This window comes from Doryrhamphus excisus, linkage group LG15, assembly GCF_037039965.1.
Source record: "Doryrhamphus excisus strain RoL-2023G ecotype Guam linkage group LG15, RoL_Dexc_Guam_v1.1, whole genome shotgun sequence".
Taxonomy (NCBI): Eukaryota; Metazoa; Chordata; class Actinopteri; order Syngnathiformes; family Syngnathidae; genus Doryrhamphus; species Doryrhamphus excisus.
In genome coordinates this window covers 15,318,893-15,342,302 of record NC_136371.1, presented here as the reverse complement: position 1 = coordinate 15,342,302, position 23,410 = coordinate 15,318,893, and the positions used below count along the sequence as shown (strand labels likewise).

Here is a 23,410-nt window from a genome sequence, read left to right as displayed (position 1 = left end):
TGAAATAACAACCCCATAATCACTTTTACACTAATAACAAACTATATTTTCCTGACAGTAGAAATTCATGCATTATTTTACTTCATTTAACCATTTTTATACTTGAAAATTTTCAATATAGGCCAAAAATATATTTTTTTTACTAGTAATAGTATGTGAACTAGTATTCAACCATGGTTTTTATTCATTCCCGTGATCGAGTGAAGGTGCCAAGAAAGGCAACATGGCGATGGACGACTATAGAGTGGATCCCCCTCACGTTAGCGATTCAGCATTTTTTTTCCTTTGATATCACAGAAAAAAACTCACCATGTAATTCGGTCGTAATTCCTAAGGGTAAAATGTATAGAATACGTACACTTACATGTTTACATCTTTATGCTTCACTGACCGTGTTTTTCATCAGTGTTAAGATTTCGCACTTTGTTCCATGGTTTTTGAATGCATCATAGACACAAAAGTCAAACTTACAGGGCACTTATTTCATCTGTTCATGGATTTGTTCATCATTAGGGGGTGCTGGAGCCTATCCCAGATGTCTTTGGGCGAGAGGCAGGGTACACCCTGGACTGGTGGCCAGCCAATCACAGGGCACATATAGACAAACAACCATTCACACTCACATTCATACCTATGGACAATTTGGAGTCGCCAATTAACCTAGCATGTTTTTGGAATGTGGGAGGAAACCGGAGTGCCCGGAGAAAACCCACGCATGCACGGGGAGAACATGCAAACTCCACACAGAGATGTGGAATCGAGCTGTGTGGCCTGCACACCAACCACTTTTTGCCGTGCAGCTCAATAAAAATGCTGTTTTTTAATTAAACCTGTTATTCATTCATTCATTCAGGGTTGCGGGGATGCTGGAGCCTATCCCAGCTGTCTTTGGCCGAGAGGCGGGGTACACCCTGGCCTGGTGGCCAGCCAATCACAGGGCACATATAGACAAACAACCATTCACACTCACATTCATACCTATGGACAATTTGGAGTTGTATGTTTTTGGAATGTGGGAGGAAACCGGAGTACCCGGAGAAAACCCACGCATGCACAGGGAGAACATGCAAACTCCACACAGAGATGGCTGAGGGTGGAATTGAACTCAGGTCTCCTAGCTGTGAGGCCTGTGTTCTAACCACTCGTCCACTGTGCAGCCGAGATGTGAGTATTAAAGTGGTAAACTATATGAAATGGTACTTAATGTTCTTTATTACAGTAAAAGCCTTAAGATGATTGACTTCTTAGGTAATCATAATAATTTTTGGGGGGGAGTGGTACATAAACATGGTTATGTCTATTGCCACTTAAACGGGGAAAAAGTGGCCAAAATTACAGGCAAATCTATATTTATGTATGCGGTTTACATGAAAAGTTTCCGAAACGTGACGTAAAGATCCGTGAAAGATCCCATTGGCTGATAATTAGTCTTTTCTCCCTCTAGGACCCAGTGCTACCTGCTGGTCCCCGAGGACGTGTGACGTCAGCGGCTTCTGTTCCGGAGCACCCCTGTGCTCGGCTCCAGGCGTGCCCACAAGGCATAGCTGCCGTCCGGCGCGCAAGGCAAGGCGGGTGCGGCGTCACCCAGCGGAGGAAGACAACCCCCCCAAAACAAAACAACACTTTTCTTCACCTCCTCGCCTCTCCGGCCCGGACATGTCCTCTGCTGTCACCGACACCGAGCAGTCGGCGCGCCGCTCCACGCTGACGCCGATCAAGCTGGTCGGGCTGGTGTGCGTCTTCCTGGCGTTGTGCCTGGACATCGGCGCCGTAATGAGTCCTGCGTGGGTGACGGCGGACGACCAGTACTACCTGTCCCTGTGGGAGTCCTGCTGGAAGCCGACCGGTACCGACAAGTGGCAGTGCAGCAGCACGCTCGGCTCAGGTAAGGAAGGACACTTCATTTTGCGCACTTGCACACTTAACACGGGCACGTGAACGAACATTTTAACACTTAATTTTGCGCACTTACACACTTATACGTGCACACTTAACACAGGCACGTGCACGAACATTTAAAAGAGGGGCAAAAAAAGGGCACCTTTCACATGAAATTATTACAAAATCTATATTTATATATATTTGTTTTTGTAATGTTTAAACATAAATATTATATAAATATTATAAACCTGACACACGTGCTCAACTATGCATGCATAGACATTTATACCCACACTTGCACCTCATTTCATAATTATTATTCATTTGATTTTATTTACATTTAAAAATATATTTACATGAAACTGAAACAAAATAGACAATCAAAATAGTCATTCATTCATTTTCCTCACGAGGGTTGCTGGAGCCTATCCCAGCTGTCTTCGGGCGAGAGGTGGGGTACACCCTGGACTGGTGGCCAGCCAATCACAGGGCACATATAGACAAACAACCATTCACACTCACATTCATACCTATGGACAATTTGGAGTCGCCAATTAACCTAGCATGTTTTTGGAATGTGGGAGGAAACCGGAGTACCAGGGAATTGAACCCTGGTCTCCTAGCTGTGAGGTCTGCGCGCTAACCACTAGACCGCCGTGCCACCCCAAAATAGTCAAATTTCTAATATAATAATAAAAAAGCAAATGTCTAATGTAATAATAATAATAAAAACAAATGTCTAATGTAATAATAATAATAATAATAATAATAATAATAATAATAATAATAATAATAATAATAATAATAATAATAATAATAATAATAATAAAAACAAATGTCTAATGTAATAATAATAATAATAAACAAATGTCTAATATCACGAGGCGATTCCGAGTTACAGGCCACCCTCGATGTGACCCACGGTGAAAACGAGTTTGCTACGAAAGCATGTATGGCTCTTCTCAACGAGCAGCGGGTCCGACTGATTGGATTATTGGTTGCATGAGAACTTCAGATCATTCTAATTATTATTTATTGATACTATATCCCCGCATCGTGGTTAATATGCAGGTCATACAGTCAGGATATCGGGTTCGATTCCTTGCCTGGCATCTCTGAGTGGAGTTTGCATGTTTTTTTTCCAGGTAGTCTAACATGTTAGGTTAATTGGCGACTCCAAATTGTCCATAGGTATGAATGGTTGTTTATCTTTATGTGCCCTGTGATTGGCTGGGATAGGCTCCAGCATACCCCGACGACCCTCGTGAGGATAAGCGACATAGAAAATGGATGGATAATATCATAAGGATTCATTTTGGGATGACTTCCACTGCATATTTTCCCCCTAATTCTTCTGTGATTGGTTGAGAGATGCTTCATCTGGAGTTTGTGAGCCTTTTTAGTTACAGCCTTAATTTACTGCCACTGCACACTGGGGGCTAATTACAAGGACACCATAAAGTTCATTTTAGGAGGCATTTCACTCACAAGCACACTTCACGCAAGATATGTCAACACTGTCTACTGCTGGCATCCTACGTGTGTGTGTGTGTGTGTGTGTGTGTGTGTGTGTGTGTGTGTGTGTGTGTGTGTGTGTGTGTGACCACTTAGAGCTGACCTATTTGCGGACAGTCTCTTCTGAGGGCCATGTGAATATTTCATGTCGCACTCTTATGTCTGTCGTTGCACACGCACGATCTGTTCAATTATTCCCAAGCATACACACAGATAATACAATATGCAACAATATAAATAAGAATAGATCTATATTAGAACATTTCAATGAAAAAGATCAAAATATTAATACTCATTCATTAATTTCTAACGCTTATTCTCACAAGGGTCGCGGGGGTGCTGGAGCCTATCCCAGCTGTCTTCGGGCGAGAGGCGGAGTACACCCTGGACTGGTGGCCAGCCAATCACAGGGCACATATAGACAAACAACCATTCACACTCACATTCATACCTATGGACAATTTGGAGTCGCCAATTAACCTAGCATGTTTTTTGGAATGTGGGAGGAAACCGGAGTACCCGGAGAAAACCCACACATGCACCGGGGAGAACATGGAAAACTCCACACAGAGATGGCTGAGGGTGGGATTGAACTCGGGTCTTCTAGCTGTGAGGTCTGCGTGCTAACCACTAGACCACAGTGCAGCCTAAAACAAAACATTTATTCATTTTCTACCGCTTATCCTCACGAGGTTTGCGAGGGTGCTGGAGCCTATCCCAGCTGTCTTCGGGCAAGAGGCGGGGTACACCCTGGACTGGTCGCCAGCCAATCACAGGGCAACAATAAAACAATTATACAAAAATGTATTAATGTATGATCTATGTTTTTAATACAAAATAATTAAAAACTATCATGTATGCCTTTTTGGTCATGTGTCCACACTTTAGGGCCACCAATCCAATCCCTCTTCTCCTTTCCTCTCCGCATCCCTTAGGTCACGCCCCATCCCTGCCATTTCCATCAGAAACCCCCTCCCTCCCAAGTCCCCAGAGATGGGTGTTTGTATTTGTTTGTATGGGAAATGAGGCTGCATTCAGTTGTGGCAAACAGGAAAGGGAACTAGCGAGGAACATTCAGATTACATTCAGCATCTGATGGTGCTGAAACAACCCAAGATCTCTCATTTTGCTATGCGCAAATGAAGTAAATATGAGTACGTTCTCCCTCTCACCATCAAAGTGGTACATGAACTATATTTCAAGCCATACCTGTCACCGTGTGCATTTCAAAATAAGGCTCTTTTTTGTCATTTCCAGCTTCCTCTGCTTCTAATCTTTCCTTATCAGACTCCTGTGCCATCCATCTTTATTTTAAAAGATCAAAACCTGCATGGCCCTGTGTGGAAAAGTGATCCCCCCTAAAGCTAATACCTGGTTGGGCCACCCTTAGCAGCAGCAACTGCAATCAAGTGATAACTTGCATTGAGTCTCTTCCAGCGTTTTTGGCCCACTCAACTTTGCAGAATTGTTGTCATTCAGCCACATTGGAGGCTTTTCCTGCATGAAGCCTTTTTAAGGTCATGGTACAGCATCTCAGGACTCGGACTAGGCCACTCCAAAGTCTTCATTTGGTTTTTCTTCAGCCATTCAGAGGTGGACTTGCTGGTGTGTTTAGGATCATTGTCCTGCTGAAGAACCCAAGTTGGTTTCAGTTTGAGGTCACCAACAGATGGCCGGACATTCTCCTTCAGAAGGATTAATGGTTCAATTTATCACAGCAAGTCTTCCAGGTCCTGAAGCAGCAAAACAGCCCCAGACCATCACACTACCACCACCGTATTTTACTGTTGGTATAACTGTGGCAAGTGTGGGCCGGCATTTCTTTGGATGTTGTTGTGGGATCTTTTGTGACCTCTTATCCTAATTGTCACTGCACTCTCTGGGTCAATTTGGTTGGCCGGCCACTACTAGGGAAGATTCACCACTGTTCCACGTTTTTACCTTTTGTGGATAATGACTCTCGCTGTGGTTTGCTGGAGTCCCAAAGCTTTAGAAATGGCGTCCATTTAACACAGCAAGTCTTCCAGGTCCTGAAGCAGCAAAACAAACCTAGACCATCACACTACCACAATCATATTTTACTGTTGGTAGAACTGTGGCAAGTGTGGGCCGGCAGTTCTTTGGATGTTGTTGTGGGGTCTTTTGTGACCTCTTGGATGAGTGGTCACTGCGCTCTAAGGGTCATTTTGGTTGGCCGGCCACCCCTAGGGAAGATTCACCACTCTTCCATGTTTTTACCTTTTGTGGATAATGACTCTCGCTGTGGTTTGCTGGAGTCCCAAAGCTTTAGAAATAGTTTCCAGGTCCTGAAGTAGTAAAACAGCCCCATACCATCACACTACCACCACTCAGCTCTGTGTGGAGTTTGCATGTTCTCCCCGTGCATGCGTGGGTTTTCTCCGGCTACTCCGGTTTCCTCCCACATTCCAAAAACATGCTAGGTTAATTGGTGACTCCAAATTGTCCATAGGTATGAATGTGAGTGTGAATGGTTGTTTGTCTATATGTGCCCTGTGATTGGCTGGCCACCAGTCCAGGGTCTACCCCGCCTCTCGCCCGAAGACAGCTGGGATAGGCTCCAGCACCCCCTGCGACCCTCGTGAGGAAAAAGCGGTAGAAAATGAATGAATGAATGAACTGCTTGGCTGCAACCAGCAGGGGGGCTATTACTCAGACCCAACCAGGCGGCGGCCTTAAAGGGAAGTTGGCATGAATAAGAGAACGATCTCATTGAAGGAAAGATTCCAAAATGATATGAAAAATGAGAAATTGCGATACGCAGACCGTAGAGATGATTGTTTTCTTCTCAACTGACGTCCAGCGTTTGCTTCGATGCGGGCGGAGAAAAGAGGGAGCAAAAAGGATGTAGCAATGTGGGACAAGTGCTATTTAAGTGCACATCTACACTGCTACTATCTATAAATATGGCAAGCACAGCTTTTTTCTTAGTGCAGGCTTTTTGTCAACTTGGGTGTACTAAGTGCAGCCGCTCTTCATTTTCACTTTCACTTTTACTCAGCTTCATCCACTCTTTTATTTTCTTCTTACTTCACTGCCGCTTTCATTTTCAGCTTTCCATGCTGCAGCCTCCTCGCCATCAAAAGAATCCTCCATTCCCTCCTCATTCCTGCTGTCATTTCCTCGCCTCCGTGCACTTTTGTCCACTTCTTTCCCGACATCAATTCTATTTTTGAAGCGGCTGCCGCTTTATTGCTTTTGATGCGCATCCGTGTTGCAGGTATGAGATATCTTTGGATCATGTGTGGATTCGTTGTTTTATTTTTAGAGCAGCGATGATCTATTTTGGACCAATTTCATAATGTTCTTCAAGAAGCAACTTACATTTATTTTCCTCCCCAGATTGTTTGAACAACATTTCTCGAAACCGATGTCGCTTTTCTCAAAACCTTCAGCAAAAATGAAAAAAAATGAAGTAAAAAACTCAGTTATCCTGTGTTGACAAATATAGACTATATTTAATAATAATCTAATACATTTGTCTATATGTGCCCTGTGATTGGCTGGCCATCAGTCTGGGGTGGACCCCGCCTCATAATACAACATATTAGGGATAATAATAATAATAATACATGCCCGATAATGGCTTTTTCCCCAAAAACTCTCAATTTCCGATACCGATATCAGCCCATACCGATATGTGTAACATGACATATATCATGTTATCATGTGGTGGAATTAACACGTGTGTGTTGTATACAGCATTTTTAAAAATATTGTTTTTCATGATCTGGAAAAAATCTGAAAGCGATATCGACCATTATCACATTTTATACTGATATCGAGCCGATAATTATCGGACAGCCCTAAAATATATAATGGCATTTTTTTCAAAGAATAATTCCAATTAAATTATGATTTAAATGATTTAAAATGACATTTTAATATAAATAAAAAATATCAAATATATATAAATAAAATTAAATAAAAAATATAAATAAAATTAACATTAATATAACAATATTAATATTAATAGATATATTAATATTAATTAATTACATATCTATATTATAATATATATATATATTAGTTTGACAATTTTAAATATACAATATACAATTGTATAAATATACAATAATTTGAAATATACAAATATGTATAAAATAATTATAATAATCATAATAATTATTATCATCACTGTTTAATGAATAAAATAAAATTCTGAATTAATAAAATTATTTTTATTTAAAAATATAAAAAAAATTCTGCATTATAAAAATAATAATAATAATAAATTTTTTTACTATATTTTTATATAATAAAAACGTCTATAAATCTAAATGTACACTACAGTATGAGCATCTTGTGTCGGGACTACCGCATGAAATAATTTAAAAAATATTTATACAGTGTATAGAGTTTGATGCTGCCGATCCCGATACCATGTTTTATATCCACCATGAGTGAAATCGATACCAATACCGATCGATACCGATCCCATAGATGAAGTATAAGTATTTAAATGTACTACTGTACTGTTTTTGTTTATGTTTTAGTGTTTAAGCAATTCCCACAAACTGTTATTTCCTTGTGTGTCTTTTCCAGACTGGCAGCTGGTCACATTGGCGCTGTTGTTAGGGGGCGCCGCCCTGGTGCTGATGTCGTTCCTGGTGGCGCTGGTGGCCGTGTGCATCGGCACCAGGTGGCGATTCTACGGCCCCGTCGCGTTCATGCTGTTAGCCACAGGTTTGTATACAGGTATATGTAGATAGTATTTAGTCATTAGTCCTGCTCCAGCCCGGAATGACAGGTTGGTTAATGATGTCAAGGGAGTTGGGAGCGCAGTCGGCATTGATTGAGATCCTGCAGTGCCTACCTACCAGGTCCCGGTCTGAACGCCCGGTTATGTAACGGTTGATCCGATATTGACAGGAACCTGTTTTCCTTCCCTAGTGGTCCTGCAGACTTGCGGCCTGGTCCTGTACCCCGTCAAGTTCATCGAGAGCAGCAATCTGAAGATTTATCACGAGTTCAACTGGGGCTACGGCCTGGCCTGGGGCGGGACCATCTTCTCCTTCGGCGCCGGCGTTCTTTACTGCCTCAACCCAAAGAGCTATGAGGAATACTACTAGGGTGGGGATCGGGGGTGGTGGGATTAGGGTTTGGGGCTTGAACTCAAGCATTGTTGCATCAAATTGACACGTCTGCGTCCGTGCTGCCATGCAGGCCGAAAGAAACCAATCGATCCTTGAAGAAGACTTCAGACTCTGATGTATTTATTGAACGCCGTGTTTTCCCAGCATTGGGGCCCGGGGGTGGGGTGCGTCATGGTGGCACACACCAATTCTTACTGCATAGTCATGTGACAAACTTTCATCGTACCGTCATTTTTACCGCGGGAGGGGGGGGGGGGGGGGGGGCAACGTGCTATGGTTCCACCATCATCAGGGTCAGATCGCTATCTCTGCTATCGATTAATGGGTCTGTCAATCTTGGCAACCCTGTCGGGTACGTGGATTGGGACGGTCCCTCAAGGTCTGGTTTAGAGTTGGTCCGAGATGGACATGGACACAACCAACATTCAGTACTTCCATGTCCAAGTCCATGATTCTTACCCGGGAAATTCAGTGCTGTCTCTGGGTCGTGATTGAGATCCTGGAGAAGTGGAGGAGTTTAAATACCTCCGGGTCTTGTTGGAAGGATGGAGTGGGATTCGGGAGCCGAGTCGGAAGGCAAAGCTTTCATGTTCCTACCCTCACCGATGCTTTGGTTTAAGCGACCGATATGAGTTTCCGCCATTGGGCATATTAGGGATGTCCGATACTGGCTTTTTTGCCCAAAACTCTAAATTTCTGATACCGATATCAGCCGATACCGATATGTGTAACATGACATATATCATGTTGTCACGTGGTGGAATGAACACAAATATTGTTTTTCATGATCTGGAAAAAATCTGAAAGCGATATCGACCGATATCACATTTTATACCGATAATTATTGGGCATCCCTAAAATATTTAATGAATTTTTTTCAAAGAATAATTCCAAGTAAATTATGATGATTACATGATTTAAAATTACATTGGAATATAAATAAAAAATGTAAAAAAAAATATAAATAAAATTAAATAAAAATATATAAATAAAATTAATATTAATATTAATATTAATAATATTAACATTAACATTAACATTAACATTAACATTAACATTAACATTAACATTAACATTAACATTAACATTAACATTAACATTAACATTAGCATTAACATTAACATTAACATTAACATTAACATTAACATTAACATCAATATCAACATTAACATTAACATTAACATTAATATTATATGTCAATATGTCAATGTCAATATTAATTACATATCTATATTAGAATATATACGTATATTAGTTTGACAATTTTAACATTTGAAATATACAAAAATGTATAAAATAATCATAATAATTATCATAATCATCATTGTTGAATGAATAAAATAAAATTATGAATTAATAAAATAATTTTTATTTAAAAATATTAAAATGTATGCATTATAAAAATAATTATAAATATTTATTTACTATATTTTCATATAAAAAACGAACTTTTTTTTGAACGGGTACAAGATACCTCAATCGGATTGGGGAAAGGAATATTCCACCCTTGTGAATCCGATTATATATTAATTCGAATTGGCACTTTTCTTTCGGAATGAGGTGTATACATAGGTTAGATTCTTTCCGTTTGGGTCCATGTAAACGTGGCTTGTGTCTCTCAACTGGCCGGGGAATACCTCGGGATCCATCGGGAAGTACCCGGGAACAGTGAAGTCTGGGCTACTCTGCCGCCCCCATGACTCAACATCGGATCCAAGATGGATGACTATATTGATGACCCAATGAATGTTGGTTGTGTCGCAGATTCTGTTCATTAATTGGGCAGAATTTGTAGACCAAGGGCGGTTTGGAGCCGAGTGTGAAACTTCTGGGATGAGACTCAGCATCTCCAAATATGAGGTCCTGGTTCTCAGACAGAAATGGGTGGACTGAACCTTTTGGATTGGGCGTGAGGTTTCACCCCGATAAAGTATCTTGGGATCTTGTTGTCAAGTCATTGTTGGGGAGGTCTGAGTCAAGTCGATGCTCCTTCCCGGTTCCTATCTTGTCCGGATACTTCCTGGGAGGCGTCCTTGGTGCAGACCAGGACATTTGGAGGGATTATCGATTAATGGGTCTGTCAATCTTGGCAACCCCGCCGGGTATGTGGATTGGGACGGTCCCTCAAGGTATGGTTTAGAGTTAGTCCGAGATGGACATGGACACAGCCAACATTCAGTACCTCCATGTCCAAGTCCATGATTCTTACCCGGGAAATTCAGTGCTGTCTCTGGATTGGGATTGAGATCCTGGAGAAGTGGAGGGGTTTAAATAACTCCGGGTCTTGTTGGGAGGATGGAGCGGGATTCGGGAGACCATGACACAGACAAGGACATTTGGAGGGATTCTGTACCACAGTGGAGTCCCACCACAGCATTTTTATGGGAGTCTCAAGGTACGAATCCTACCGTGATTGATGGCAGTCAACCTTCAGTTAGTCGTAAGTCCAATCATCATGTTGTTTTTCTCATCTAACCTTCATCACTTTGACACATGCCGCAGATGCCTTGGAGGGGGTGGGATGGGGGGGGGGGGTCACGGATAAAGACGGCATCACCTGATAGACACACTCTCCTGACACCATGACAGTGATGCATTTGGTCACAGCTCAGTGAGCCTGCTAGAGACGCGTACTTGAGCAGCGCCGTAGATCAGCCTTTGACACTCAAACCGATGCGGGTTCTGGGTCTTTTGACACCCGAATTGTCTACGTGGTGCAGTTTTGGGTTGTATTGCACCAGTATTTTTGGGGAGGGATACTACATTCACGGTGTAATAGTTACTTTTTAGGACATCAAGTGTGTCACCGTGGGTTCCTACGGGTTAAGAATGACCTACATGCTTTGATTTTTAATTACACACTTCAAAAAGGTTCTGGCAGAAATAAGGTGTCTGAACCCATCACTTTTGATTTGGAACTGTGTCACGTTCCTCAGATGCAAAAAGGCAGTATGAAAGATGCCGACATCTTGTATGTTTTAGCTCAGGTCATTTGATCATTTGGTAATGAATATGGTTTGAAATTGTGAGCGAGGATTATGCTTTTATGCAGAAACTCCCCATCGGCTGGGGAGTAACACTGTCTAATGATGTGCCCAGGGATTTAGGAGGCGTGTGTGGGAGTGGGCTTGAGTGACGGCGGAGTGTGTGCATGCGTGTGCATGTGTGTGCGTTGGCATGTTTTAGATGCCTTTGTAGAGATGTCATCAATTAGCATTTCTTTGTACACTGACACATTAAAGATCTGTACAGACTCACGCTTGTCTTTTATTGTTTTTTTTAAATTGGTTTTGGCCCACTTTTTACCTAAAAGCACAAAATCAAGTCAATGATGGACTTGAAATTAGAGGAGAATCTGTAAAAACAAATGTATGCAGTATATGTAAAGATATATAATATATACTGTTTAATGTACTTGTTTAACCGTATAAAAATAGCTTTACTTTGTTGCATTAGTCTTATAAAAATTATTTTTCTAAAAAAACAAACTCATACAATATTAACATGATTCACACTTAAAAATGTGTGTCTTAAGTGCAGCGTTGAAAACTGTAGCAATACTGCCCACTGCTGGTTGTATCGAGTAAGTGCATCCCCGCTATGTCCACAATGCAATATTATATCCGCTGGCCCTTTGTTTACTTGGTATCGACTTGATATTAATATTTGTGGCGTCCACCCTGACTAGCAAAATTAATATAGCGCTAGTCTTAACAGTGCTTTAGAGAATTTAGCAAAATTGAAAAATGAAGCCAAATTCTAAAATTTTGCAAAAATAAAACATTTTTACACACAATCAAGCACAATAAAAACTTGCACAAATTTAAAAAGTGCTATAAAAATTTTGAAAAAATGGAAAAAGCAGCCACATTCAAATGTTTTACAAAATTTAAAAATTAATGAAAAATGAAATGAAAAAAATACTTTTAGCACATTTGAAAAGTGCATTGACAAATTGTCCAAAATTACAAAAATACAACAACATTAAAAGATTTTGCTAAATTTCAAAAATACTTTATTCAAATTGAAAAAATGTATACACATTTAAAAATTTGAAAACTTTTAGCACAACTTTTAAAAGTGCATTGACAAATTGTACAAAAATACAACCAAATTAAAACATTTTGCTAAATTTTAAAAATACTTTATTAAAATTGAAAAAATTAATACACATTTTAAAAAATTGAAAACTTTTAGCACAACTTTTAAAAGCGCGTTGAGAAATTTTGCAAAATTAAAAATGCAGCCAAATTGTAAAATGTAGCAACATTTCTAAAATGACTTTGAAAAATTAGTGCAGGTTTAAAAATGTAGCAAAATGTGTAAGTTTAGCACAAATTGCATTGAAAAATGTAACTGAATTGAAAAATGCAGCCAAATTCCAACATTTAGCACAAATGGAACAGTGAAGTACATTAAAAAAATTAAATTGAAAATTTTAAAAAATAAAAAATCAGTTTAGAAATGTAGCGTAAATTGAAAAAAATGAATACATTGTAGCACAAACCAGAGGACAGACGTATTTAGTTGAAATGATTATTTTATTTCACATGACAGGTATACCAGCCAAGCCGTGATTTTCACCGGCATAACATCCTGTAGGTCATATCAGGACTTCACAATAAAAGCACAGCAATAGGTGACACCACTGTCGGCAGCTGGGTGTTTACACCATCAACTCTCTCCCCTCTTTTCTGCCGGGAACACCGCAATTTCCTTTTTCCCCCAGAAAGTACAAATATTGACAGGTGAGCAGCCCCTTCCCGTTTAAAATACGGGAAAGAGAATTCCCGTGACGCGTCTGGCGCGGCTTTTACGCATGGCGTCTGCAGACCAGAACCGTCAGGCAACTTACTATTTCGAGATGGGAATGCTGCGACAACCCCCTGCCCCTCCGGTCCGTACACCTGCTCGCCTCCATCTGCTCGGGTCTGACAGACTAAACCGGGTCCACCTCCTCCTCGTCCCCGTCTTCTCCGCGGAGCTCCCCTCCTTTACGCGCGCTTCCCGTTCCATTCCAGTCTGTGGCTGTCAGTTCCGGAGTGTTCGGTGTATCCGACCCGTCCAACCTTCACTCGGTCTACCCGGCTGTGTGACCCAAAGGGGGCCTTTTAGACCCGGTTTCCTTGTAGACCCATGGCGGAGGCTGTGCGCCCCGAGGACTACTGCGACGAGGCGGTGGAGGACGAGTTCGGGGAGATCATCAAGTGTCGATCAGGTAGACCAAGATCACTTTCATTGTGTTTGTGTTTGTTTAGAAACTTGTTAAGACGCTAAAGCAGGGGTGTCCAAAGTGCGGCCCAGGGGCCATTTGGGGACCGTGACATATTATTAAAAGATAAGAGAAAGATGTTTGAAAAAAAATCAGTGTGCATATACACAAATTATTGAACTAAAATTGCAAATGAATCAACTTCATCAGTCCATCATTCATAATTGCCCTTTAACTGACTCTAATAAATATCATATTTATCATATTTGGCTTTGCTTTGACTTATCTATCCATTATGATAATTAGGAACTATATTGCAATTATATTACAATTGTTATCATTTCTGATGGAAAAAATAACATCAACACATTAATGAACCTTATTTCAAATGTAAATGATATAAATATAAAGTATGGCCCTCTATGTGTTATGGTGTTATGGTGTTATGGTGTTATGGTGTTATGGTGTTATGGTGTTATGGTGTTATGGTGTTATGGTGTTATGGTGTTATGGTGTTACATTGTATATAAACACACATATATTATCTCCCATTCATGGCCCTCGTTGGAAAAAAGTTTGGGCACCTCTGACTTTGGCGCTTGCCTTGAACAGCATCCTACAAATCCCACAATGCACTTGGCTTTGTTTTGCTTGAGTGGTATGACCTTGATGACATCACATTCCTGTGACATCATTGGCCCCTTTTGGACTCCAGGCGCTCTGTGGTTAACTCATGACAAACTTCCTTACCCCATCCTTACCCCATCCTTACCCCATCCTTACCCCGTCCTTATCCCGTCCTTACCCCATCCTTATCCCGTCCTTATCCCTTTTTTACCCCATCCTTACCCCATCCTTATCCCATCCTTATCCCATCCTTACCCCATCCTTATCCCATCCTTATCCCGTCCTTACCCCGTCCTTACCTCGTCCTTACCCCGTCCTTACCTCATCCTTACCCCATCCTTATCCCATCCTTATCCCGTCCTTACCCCGTCCTTACCTCGTCCTTACCCCGTCCTTACCTCATCCTTACCCCATCCTTACCCCATCCTTACCCCATCCTTATCCCATCCTTATCCCATCCTTATCCCATCTTTATCCCATCCTTATCCCGTTTTTACCCCGTCCTTACCTCATCCTTACCCCATCCTTACCCCATCCTTACCCCATCCTTACCCCATCCTTATCCCATCCTTACCTCATCCTTACCCCATCCTTACCCCATCCTTATCCCATCCTTATCCCATCCTTATCCCATCCTTACCCCATCCTTACCCCATCCTTACCCCATCCTTACCCCATCCTTGCCTCATCCTTACCTTACTTTACCTTACCCTACCCCAGGGGTCGGGAACCTTTTTGGCTAAGAGAGCCATGAAGGCCAGATATTTTAAAATGTGTATCTGTGAGAGCCATCCTTACCCCGTCCTTACCTCGTCCTTACCCCGTCCTTACCTCATCCTTACCCCATCCTTACCCCATCCTTACCCCATCCTTATCCCATCCTTATCCCATCCTTATCCCATCTTTATCCCATCCTTATCCCGTTTTTACCCCGTCCTTACCTCATCCTTACCCCATCCTTACCCCATCCTTACCCCATCCTTATCCCATCCTTACCCCGTCCTTACCTCATCCTTACCCCATCCTTACCCCATCCTTACCCCATCCTTACCCCATATCCTTATCCCATCCTTATACCATCCTTACTCCATCCTTGCCCTGTCCTTACACCATCCCTATCCCCTCCTTATCCCATCCTTACTCCATCCTTGCCCTGTCTTTACACCATCCTTATCCCCTCCTTACCCCATTCCTATCCCATCCTTACCCTGTCCTTACCCGGTCCTAACCTCGTCCTTACCCTGTCCTTACCCCATCCTTATCCCGTCCTTACCTCATCCTTACCCCGTCCTTACCTCGTCCTAACCTTGTCCTTACCCCGTCCTTACCCCTCCTTACCCCATCCTTACCCCATCCTTATCCCATCCTTATCCTGTCCTTACCCCATCCTTACCCCGCCCTTACCCCATCCTTACCTCATCCTTATCCCATCCTTATCCTGTCCTTACCCCATCCTTACCCCGTCCTAACCTTGTCCTTACCCTGTCCTTACCCCATCCTTATCCCATCCTTACCCTGTCCTTATCCCATCCTTGCCTCATCCTTACCGCATCCTTACCCCGTCCTAACCTCGTCCTTACCCCGTCCTTACCCTGACATCTAATGAGCTTTATTACCAAGTGGTGATCAGTTGATAGCTATGCCCTCTCCTCCTCCCTTTGTCCAAAACATGAAGACGCAACTTTGATGATCTGGTCTAGGGTCCCATTGGTCCACTTACGGACATCCTTGTGTTCAAAAATGGTGCAGAAATCCAACCACATAACACGGCTCAGGTTTAGATTGGAGAGGCCGATTCTCCCAATCACGCCCCTCCAGGTGGGAATATTCCTGCCGATATTGGAGACTGGAGTCTCCCAGTCTCCCTGTTATGGAGTCACTAGTGTGGATGCTCTCCAACACCCGTCTGGGGGGTGGGGGGTAGTAGTAAGTACACACCAGACCGCTGCCTCGCCCCTGCTGAAACTCCAGAGCAGAACGCAGAACGAGGTCCAACCCCTTTCAAGGAGTTTGGTTGCAAAGTGTAAAAGTGTACAGTACATAAAATGGTACATCCCCAACCGTGACAATGGCGTTATGCTAATTACCCAATGCTGGATTGGAAACGTTTTGCATGACACATCAGGAAAATGTCTAGTTTTTGACACAAGCATGAGTGATGCTGGTGAAGTCAGGTTTATGCGATGTAGATACTCAATCCATGGCGGCATGTTGCGGTGAGGTACGCCATCCTCTTTTAGAACTTGTAAATGGTGGCCGTCCTTGAATGGCGTCCTGGTAAAAAGTAGACAGACTGTCTCACTCTCTCTTTCCTCCAACGCCGACCTCCACGGCTACAGCTGGTGGGTCATCTCACGCTGGAAATAGCAGTCAGCTGGCCTGTGGGACTGCTGGTGTGTGGTGTCAGATAGCTTATTGGGAGTTTGCCACCTTGCCTCCATCGTTTTATTCATGCCTCCTTCGGGTCCCGTGTGTCCTTTTTTTGTCTCATGTTGCTCTGGCCGCTTTGTCATGAGAAAAATGTCATTTCTTTTTTGATTTGTGGTGTCGTCTGCCCCTCCCTGTTTAATCTTTGACCACCCAAGTCGGCTCTCGTCGCTTGGTTGCTAAATCAAGCGTACCCCCCAGCGCCCCCCCCCATCAAGCAGACATTTCACATTCCACATTGCAAGATAATGTCTGGTACATCATGTGATGTCATTTCTTGACAACACAGTCATAATTTGATTACATAAAGAACCTATATTCAAATATTAGCTTTTTTGATAGTTAGCTTGATAGTTAGATAATCCAGTGCTTCTGAGTTTGTGGAGCCGGCCCCCCGGGGGGGTTGCAAGAGGCTTTCATTTTAATGCAGATCTACCAATATGTACAAATTTATAGCACTCAACATGCTGTTGATTACTAAAGAACGGGAAAAGCTAAAATTAAATGTTTTTTTTTTTCTTGATGAAAGACGGGAGTCTAATCTTTTTAATTTGGTATGTTCCAAGTTTATATCGCCATTGAACATAATATTTCAAAATGGTCAAAAACAGCCGATACAGAACGGGTTGTCTTTTGAGAAATATCTGGGATTGAATGACCTAATAATGATTAATTATCAAGACAACAAAAATATAATAACAGAAGCAAAAATTGAAAAATCAGCAGTAATTTTACATGCATAAAAATATAAAGAGAAAAAAGTTGTAATCTAACGAGATGTCATTTTAAAAAAAATCAAATTTTTACAAGAAACAACAAAAAAAAAACATTTATAATTTTTGGAAAATTAGGTTGGTGAAGAGTTATAATATTATGCAAACAAAGTAAAAATATTAAAGAAAGAAAGTCATAATATTGCAAAATTAAAATTTTTAAACAATAAAAAAAATAAGATTATTGAAGAAAAAACTTATTTTCAATAAGACAGAAAAAATGGGGAAAAGAGCCAAGGCAGAACTTCATACTAATAATTCAGTTTTTCACCATATCTTTGAAATATATATATATATATATAAATTCTGCATAACTTTTTAGCATATTTACATGTGTTGCTTTACAAAATAACAATATGTATTGCAGTGTTTCCATTGAGTACTTTATGAACATTTTTACCAGGTCTCAAGCCCTATGTTGATATTTTCCTAGATTGTATTGTATGAATTAATTAAAGAAATATAATACAACAGTTGACTGGTAACATCTGCCACCCTATTAAAACATTACAATTGTTAAATGCTGTGAGAATTAGCTTAAAATAAGGAGCTAGCTTATTTGACACATTTTAGGGCAGCCATATTCTGGAATAGTCACATGACTGTCACGTGCAACAACTACTCCATAAAGGGAACAGGGACATCCGGGAACTAGCATATGATACCACGAGCTAGCATGAACAGATGGAACATAAAATAAAAAAATGCTCAAGGCTTCAAATTGCATGAGACATGAGTAGTTTAATTTACGGCCAGAAGATGGCAGCAGAGTCCCTCCGCCGACTGTGTGGAATTCATGAGGAAAGCCTAAAAAGCAGACTTAAAAAGTCAACTTTTAAACCATGTCGCGATGTGCCAGTTTTGGCTATTTAGAAGATGTACACCCTGTACTGGTGTACTGGTGTACTGGTGTACTGGTGTACTGGTGTACTGGTGTACTGGTGTACTGGTGTACTGGTGGACTGGTGTACTGGTGTACTGGTGGACTGGGGTCTGGCAGTTTTAAAAAGACATTTTAAATCATTGTCTAGTGGTGCATCGTATACAATGAACATGAAATATGTCTTATTTACTTTTTTGTATAATTATATGCCACATAATTTTTTTATCTCCTCACAAGCTGCTCAGATGTGAGGTGAAATGTCTTCTACAACAGTATGGTTACGATCGATTCAATGACTGTTGAATACAATGTCCTGGATAAAGGAGAATATTAACAGGCAGGCTAGGAACATGGTATGGTTCCGGGATAAATTGCCTGCCTCAGGGATGGAAGTTAGAAATAAAAAAACAACAACAATGCAACACATTGCTTGTCCACCTTATTTTACTGTTTTGGTCTTATCTAATTTTTTTAGCCTTTGTATTGAGTTGTGAACTCCTATAGAGCAGTTACACACAATAACCAGCACAGAAAACTTTCTAGATCTCACAACAACAATGCAACACATTGCTTGTCCACCTTCTTTTACTGTTTTGGTCTTATCTCATTTTTCTTTAGCCTTTGTATTGAGTTGTGGACTCCTATAGAGCAGTTACACACAATAACCAGCACAGAAAACTTTCTAGATCTCCCAACAACAATGCAACACATTGGTTGTCCACCTTCTTTTACTGTTTTGGTCTTATCTCATTTTTTTCTTACCCTTTGTATTGAGTTGTGGACTCCTATAGAGCAGTTACACACAATAACCAGCACAGAAAACTTTCTAGATCTCCCAACAACAACAACAACAGCAACAACAACAACAACAACAACAACAATGCAACACATTGCTTGTCCACCCTCTTTTATTGTTTTGGTCTTATCTCATTTTTTTACCCTTTGTATTGATTTGTGGACTCCTATAGAGCAGTTACACACAATAACCAGCACAGAAAACTTTCTAGATCTCCCAGAATCTGCACCTATTAAAGCTGTATTTCTTTGGATTTGTGCTTCCTGCTGAAATGTTCATAAAATACAGCAAAAATTTGCATATTTCACATTTCACACATAGTAAAAAATGTTGATTTATCATAATTACTGAATTATAAAATTGATTAATTAAATTTTTAATTTAATTTAATTTAATTTAATTTTTAATGATTTGACAGCGCTAATACCAATACTATCACTTGCACTCTCAACTGAGCACTTGTTGTAACGTGACGGAATAGTATTAGACCGTTCCTCACCAAAACCGAATCTCTCTGACTATTTTTGAATGGACTCTAAGTGTAATCAGGCTGAGGGGGGGGGGGGAGTTAATAGGGAGTGGTGGGGGAGTAAAGGGACGGGCTCTGATTGCGGTTAATTGCTGTTCACGTCCAGGGCGGGTCTAATCATAATCACTCCACTATGCTAATTCCTGCCAGCCTCTAGGTTTAGCCGCGTCTACGCTGTGTTATAATTAGCATCTAAATTAAATCCTAGCACCACCACTGCACCATCCGTTCCTCCATGTGGGGATCTCCTGAAAGACCAGGACTCCCCCGTTGAATGTTGAATGGCAAGGTGCCATCTTCTTCTTGTCTCCACAAATAGGACTACAAGAGAAGTCCATTCTGGTGTTTGGGACGACCTCTTTGGAGGAAAAAAGCTTTTTTGAACAGTGTCAGACAAAATGGAGAACATTTTACCGACTACAATTAAGCTGTTCTAATCCCTCATTTTACAGTCAAAAGGGACCAAATGATAAGGCTTGATAAATGCAACCAAAGGAGTTGAAGTTTTTTACGGTTGTAAAAAGAAGACCATGATGATAATCCCTTAATCGCCCCCAAGGATGGACATTTTCTTACTGGTTCTACATGCAGTCCTTCTCCGTCCATGAGCAGGGCATGCACAGGTCACGTTCATTTTGTTTATTGTATTTTTAGGAGCAAGGACTGTTTGGAATGTCAATGTTCCTCCTCCTACCTCCAAATGTATCTGTAGAGGAGTGATCACATGAACTAAATGACACATCTTGATTTTTGTGACACCGAGTACCACGTTTGAAGCGGAGTGTGAAGCAGCTAAGCCGAGAATCAGCACCTCCAAGTCCATGGTTCCCGCCCGGAAAAGGGTCCAGTGCCATCTGTGGATCAGGGATGAGATTCTGTCGCAAGTGGAGAATGTTAAGTACCTAAGGAAGGATATAGACTCTGCATCGGTTCGTTGTGGTGAGGGGGGAGCTGAGCCGAAAGGGAACGTTCTCAATTTAGCGCTCCATCTACTTTTCTACCCTCACCATTGGTCATGAGCTTATGGTAATGACCGAGAGGACAAGATTTCGGGTACAAGCAGCCGAAATTAGTTTCTTCTGTAGGGTGGCTGGGTGAAAGAACTTGGAAGAACCTGGAAGAACTTGGAGTAGAGCTGCTGGACCTCCGCATTGAGAGGAGCCAGATGAGGTGGCTCGGGCATCTGGTTAGGATGCCTCTCGGACACCTCCGTGGGGAGGTGTTCAGGGCCTGGCCAAACTGTCAGAGGCCCCGGGGAAAGACCCAGGACACGCTGGAGAGACTATGTATCTCAGCTGGCCTGGGGATGCCTCAGGATCAAGGGACATTCACTCCTTCGACGTGCCTGGTCCCAGTGCCGTTTGACTGTAGTGTTTTTGTATCCTTGTTAAAACACATTGCTCCTCTTGCAGTGTTACTGTTACTTCTTCTTCTTCTCATAGTCCTCCATGAGTTGATGATTCATCTACAGTATTCTCTAAGGGCACCCTAGGGTTCATGCAACTTTGATCGCTAACAAAGAGAAAACATGGCAGTGGTGTATAAAGGAGATGGGACTCAGAACACAAGCGGGTTCATCAGCAAATCAGGACTGTTGTTGTGGCTGGCTACACATACTTAGACGAACTGGACATGTCTGGACACTCTTCAACTCTCATATGAGTACACATCCCGCTTTACTGGTTAGCAATATAAAATACAATAACAAACATACTGCAGAGCACCTGTAGAATGCTCTAATACACCACAAGGACACAGAACACAATTCACGTTCATTCATTCATTCATTCATTCATTCATTTTCTACTGCTTTTTCTTCACAAGGGTCGTGGGGGGTGTTGGAGCCTATCCCAGCTGTCTTTGGGCAAGAGGCGGGGTACACCCTGGACTGGTGGCCAGCCCATCACAGGGCACATATAGACAAACAACCATTCATAATAATAATAATTATTATTATTATTATTATTATTATTATTATTATTATTATTATTATTATTATTATTATTATTATTATTATTATTATTATTATTATTATTATTATTATTATTATTATTATTATTAGATTATTATTAGATTATTATTAGATTATTATAATTATTATTAGAACTATTATGATTATTATAATTATTATATTAATGCTCATTATTATTTTAATTATTTATAATATTATTGTTATATTTGCATATTTTACATAATAATAATATAATAATTATTATTTTAATTTTATTGTAATTATTATAATATTTTATTATTTTTAAATATTTAAATATAAATATAAAATAATAAATAATAATAGCAGATTGCATGACAATTTTACAGATACAATAATACCAGGTGGACTGTTACGTGTAAAATATATAGTCTGCCCCCCCCCGTAAATTTTGTCATATCAATGCGGCCCGCGAGTCAAAAAGTTTGCCCACCCCTGACCTAGCATGTTTTTGGAATGTGGGAGGAAACCGGAGTACCCGGAGAAAACCCACGAATGCACGGGGAGAACATGCAAACTCCACACAGGGATGGCCGAGGGTGGAATTGAACCCTGGTCTCCTAGTTGTGAGGTCTGCGTGCTAACCACTCGACTACCGCGTTCATACACCGTTAAAAAAACATGCAAAATTGCACTCAGAAATGCAGCAAATCCACAATGTATCCGCAGACAGAATTCATGTTTATGTTGCTTCTCATAGTTCATGAAGTTATGATGAATAAAGCTTTGTGTAATATCCACTGTCTTAGTATTCAACGACCATATTCAATGTTCATGAGCTGAGTGAGTTTCATGAGATGACAAACTACGGCTCCACTTCCACTTTTTAATCCAGCCTGCCCTGCTTTTCAAAGGACTTAGGAACTACCATAAGTCACAAACTGTTTGGGCAGATCAATAATTACTTTCTGAAACTTCTGTGCCATTACGGTATGCCAAGGGACTGTCAGAGCAGCTCAGAGAAGATGAGTCCAAATTTTGATGACCTGACTTGACGTGGACTTCAACATCAATGACTCAAGACCTGACTCGGACTTTATCTGATGACTTGACAATACTTGAGATTGTCAGTGAGTGTGTTGAGTAAAATGTTTGCCCATTCAAAGATTGCATCTATTGACATCAATCAGACGAGTTAATTAATATAACGTGAATGTCTTCAAACGTTCATTTGTTGTCGAACTAGTTTACACTGACTAAATCCTGAATGATACTTTATGTCAGCACTCTGCTTTGTCAATGGTCAATTTATTTGGTAAACGCTAAACAGTGCTTTTGGTTTGTAAGGACTCAAAAATTTCACACCTGTGAAAATTTGACCAGTCATGTTAAGTCAAGTCTTGAGACTTGAATTGGACTTGCATATCTTTACTTGAGACTTGACTCAAGATTTGGGATTCAAGACTTGAGACTTACTTGAGACTACCTCCTACCTCTGCAGGTTTTATATGACAAAGCTGATAAAGTAAAAGTGATATTTGGTATTCACGTTTGTTTTTGTTATTCAGATTATTACCTTGGCAAAAATGTATTGGTTAAGAATATTTGTGGAGAAGGTGTGATGACTTCATGAGATCATCATTTGACTTTAATTGACAGCTGGCACACACACACACTTGCATACAGTACATTCACTCTCTCTCAGTCGTTCTCACCATGGAGA

The 23,410-nt window shown here is 41.0% G+C and overlaps 2 protein-coding genes across 6 annotated transcripts in view; both read left to right on the top strand.

Annotated features, from left to right (window-relative positions):
• The first annotated feature begins 1,534 nt into the window (after positions 1 to 1,534).
• Positions 1,535 to 8,486, top strand: LOC131104398 (transmembrane protein 47-like). The gene is made up of 3 exons (XM_058051515.2): positions 1,535 to 1,885; positions 7,960 to 8,100; positions 8,308 to 8,486. Exons 1-3 carry the CDS (start codon positions 1,657 to 1,659, stop codon positions 8,484 to 8,486), a joined length of 549 nt encoding a protein of 182 aa, XP_057907498.1. The 5' UTR covers positions 1,535 to 1,656.
• A 5,042-nt stretch (positions 8,487 to 13,528) lies between these two features.
• Positions 13,529 to 23,410, top strand: part of dmd (dystrophin) — a 185,484-nt gene continuing 175,602 nt past the window's right edge. For all 5 annotated transcript variants that reach the window (XM_058052507.2, XM_058052503.2, XM_058052501.2 and 2 more), the window contains exon 1: positions 13,529 to 13,728. In XM_058052507.2, the coding sequence (XP_057908490.2) occupies positions 13,647 to 13,728 (82 nt within the window). In that variant the 5' untranslated portion in view covers positions 13,529 to 13,646. The remainder of the gene's footprint in view (positions 13,729 to 23,410) is intronic.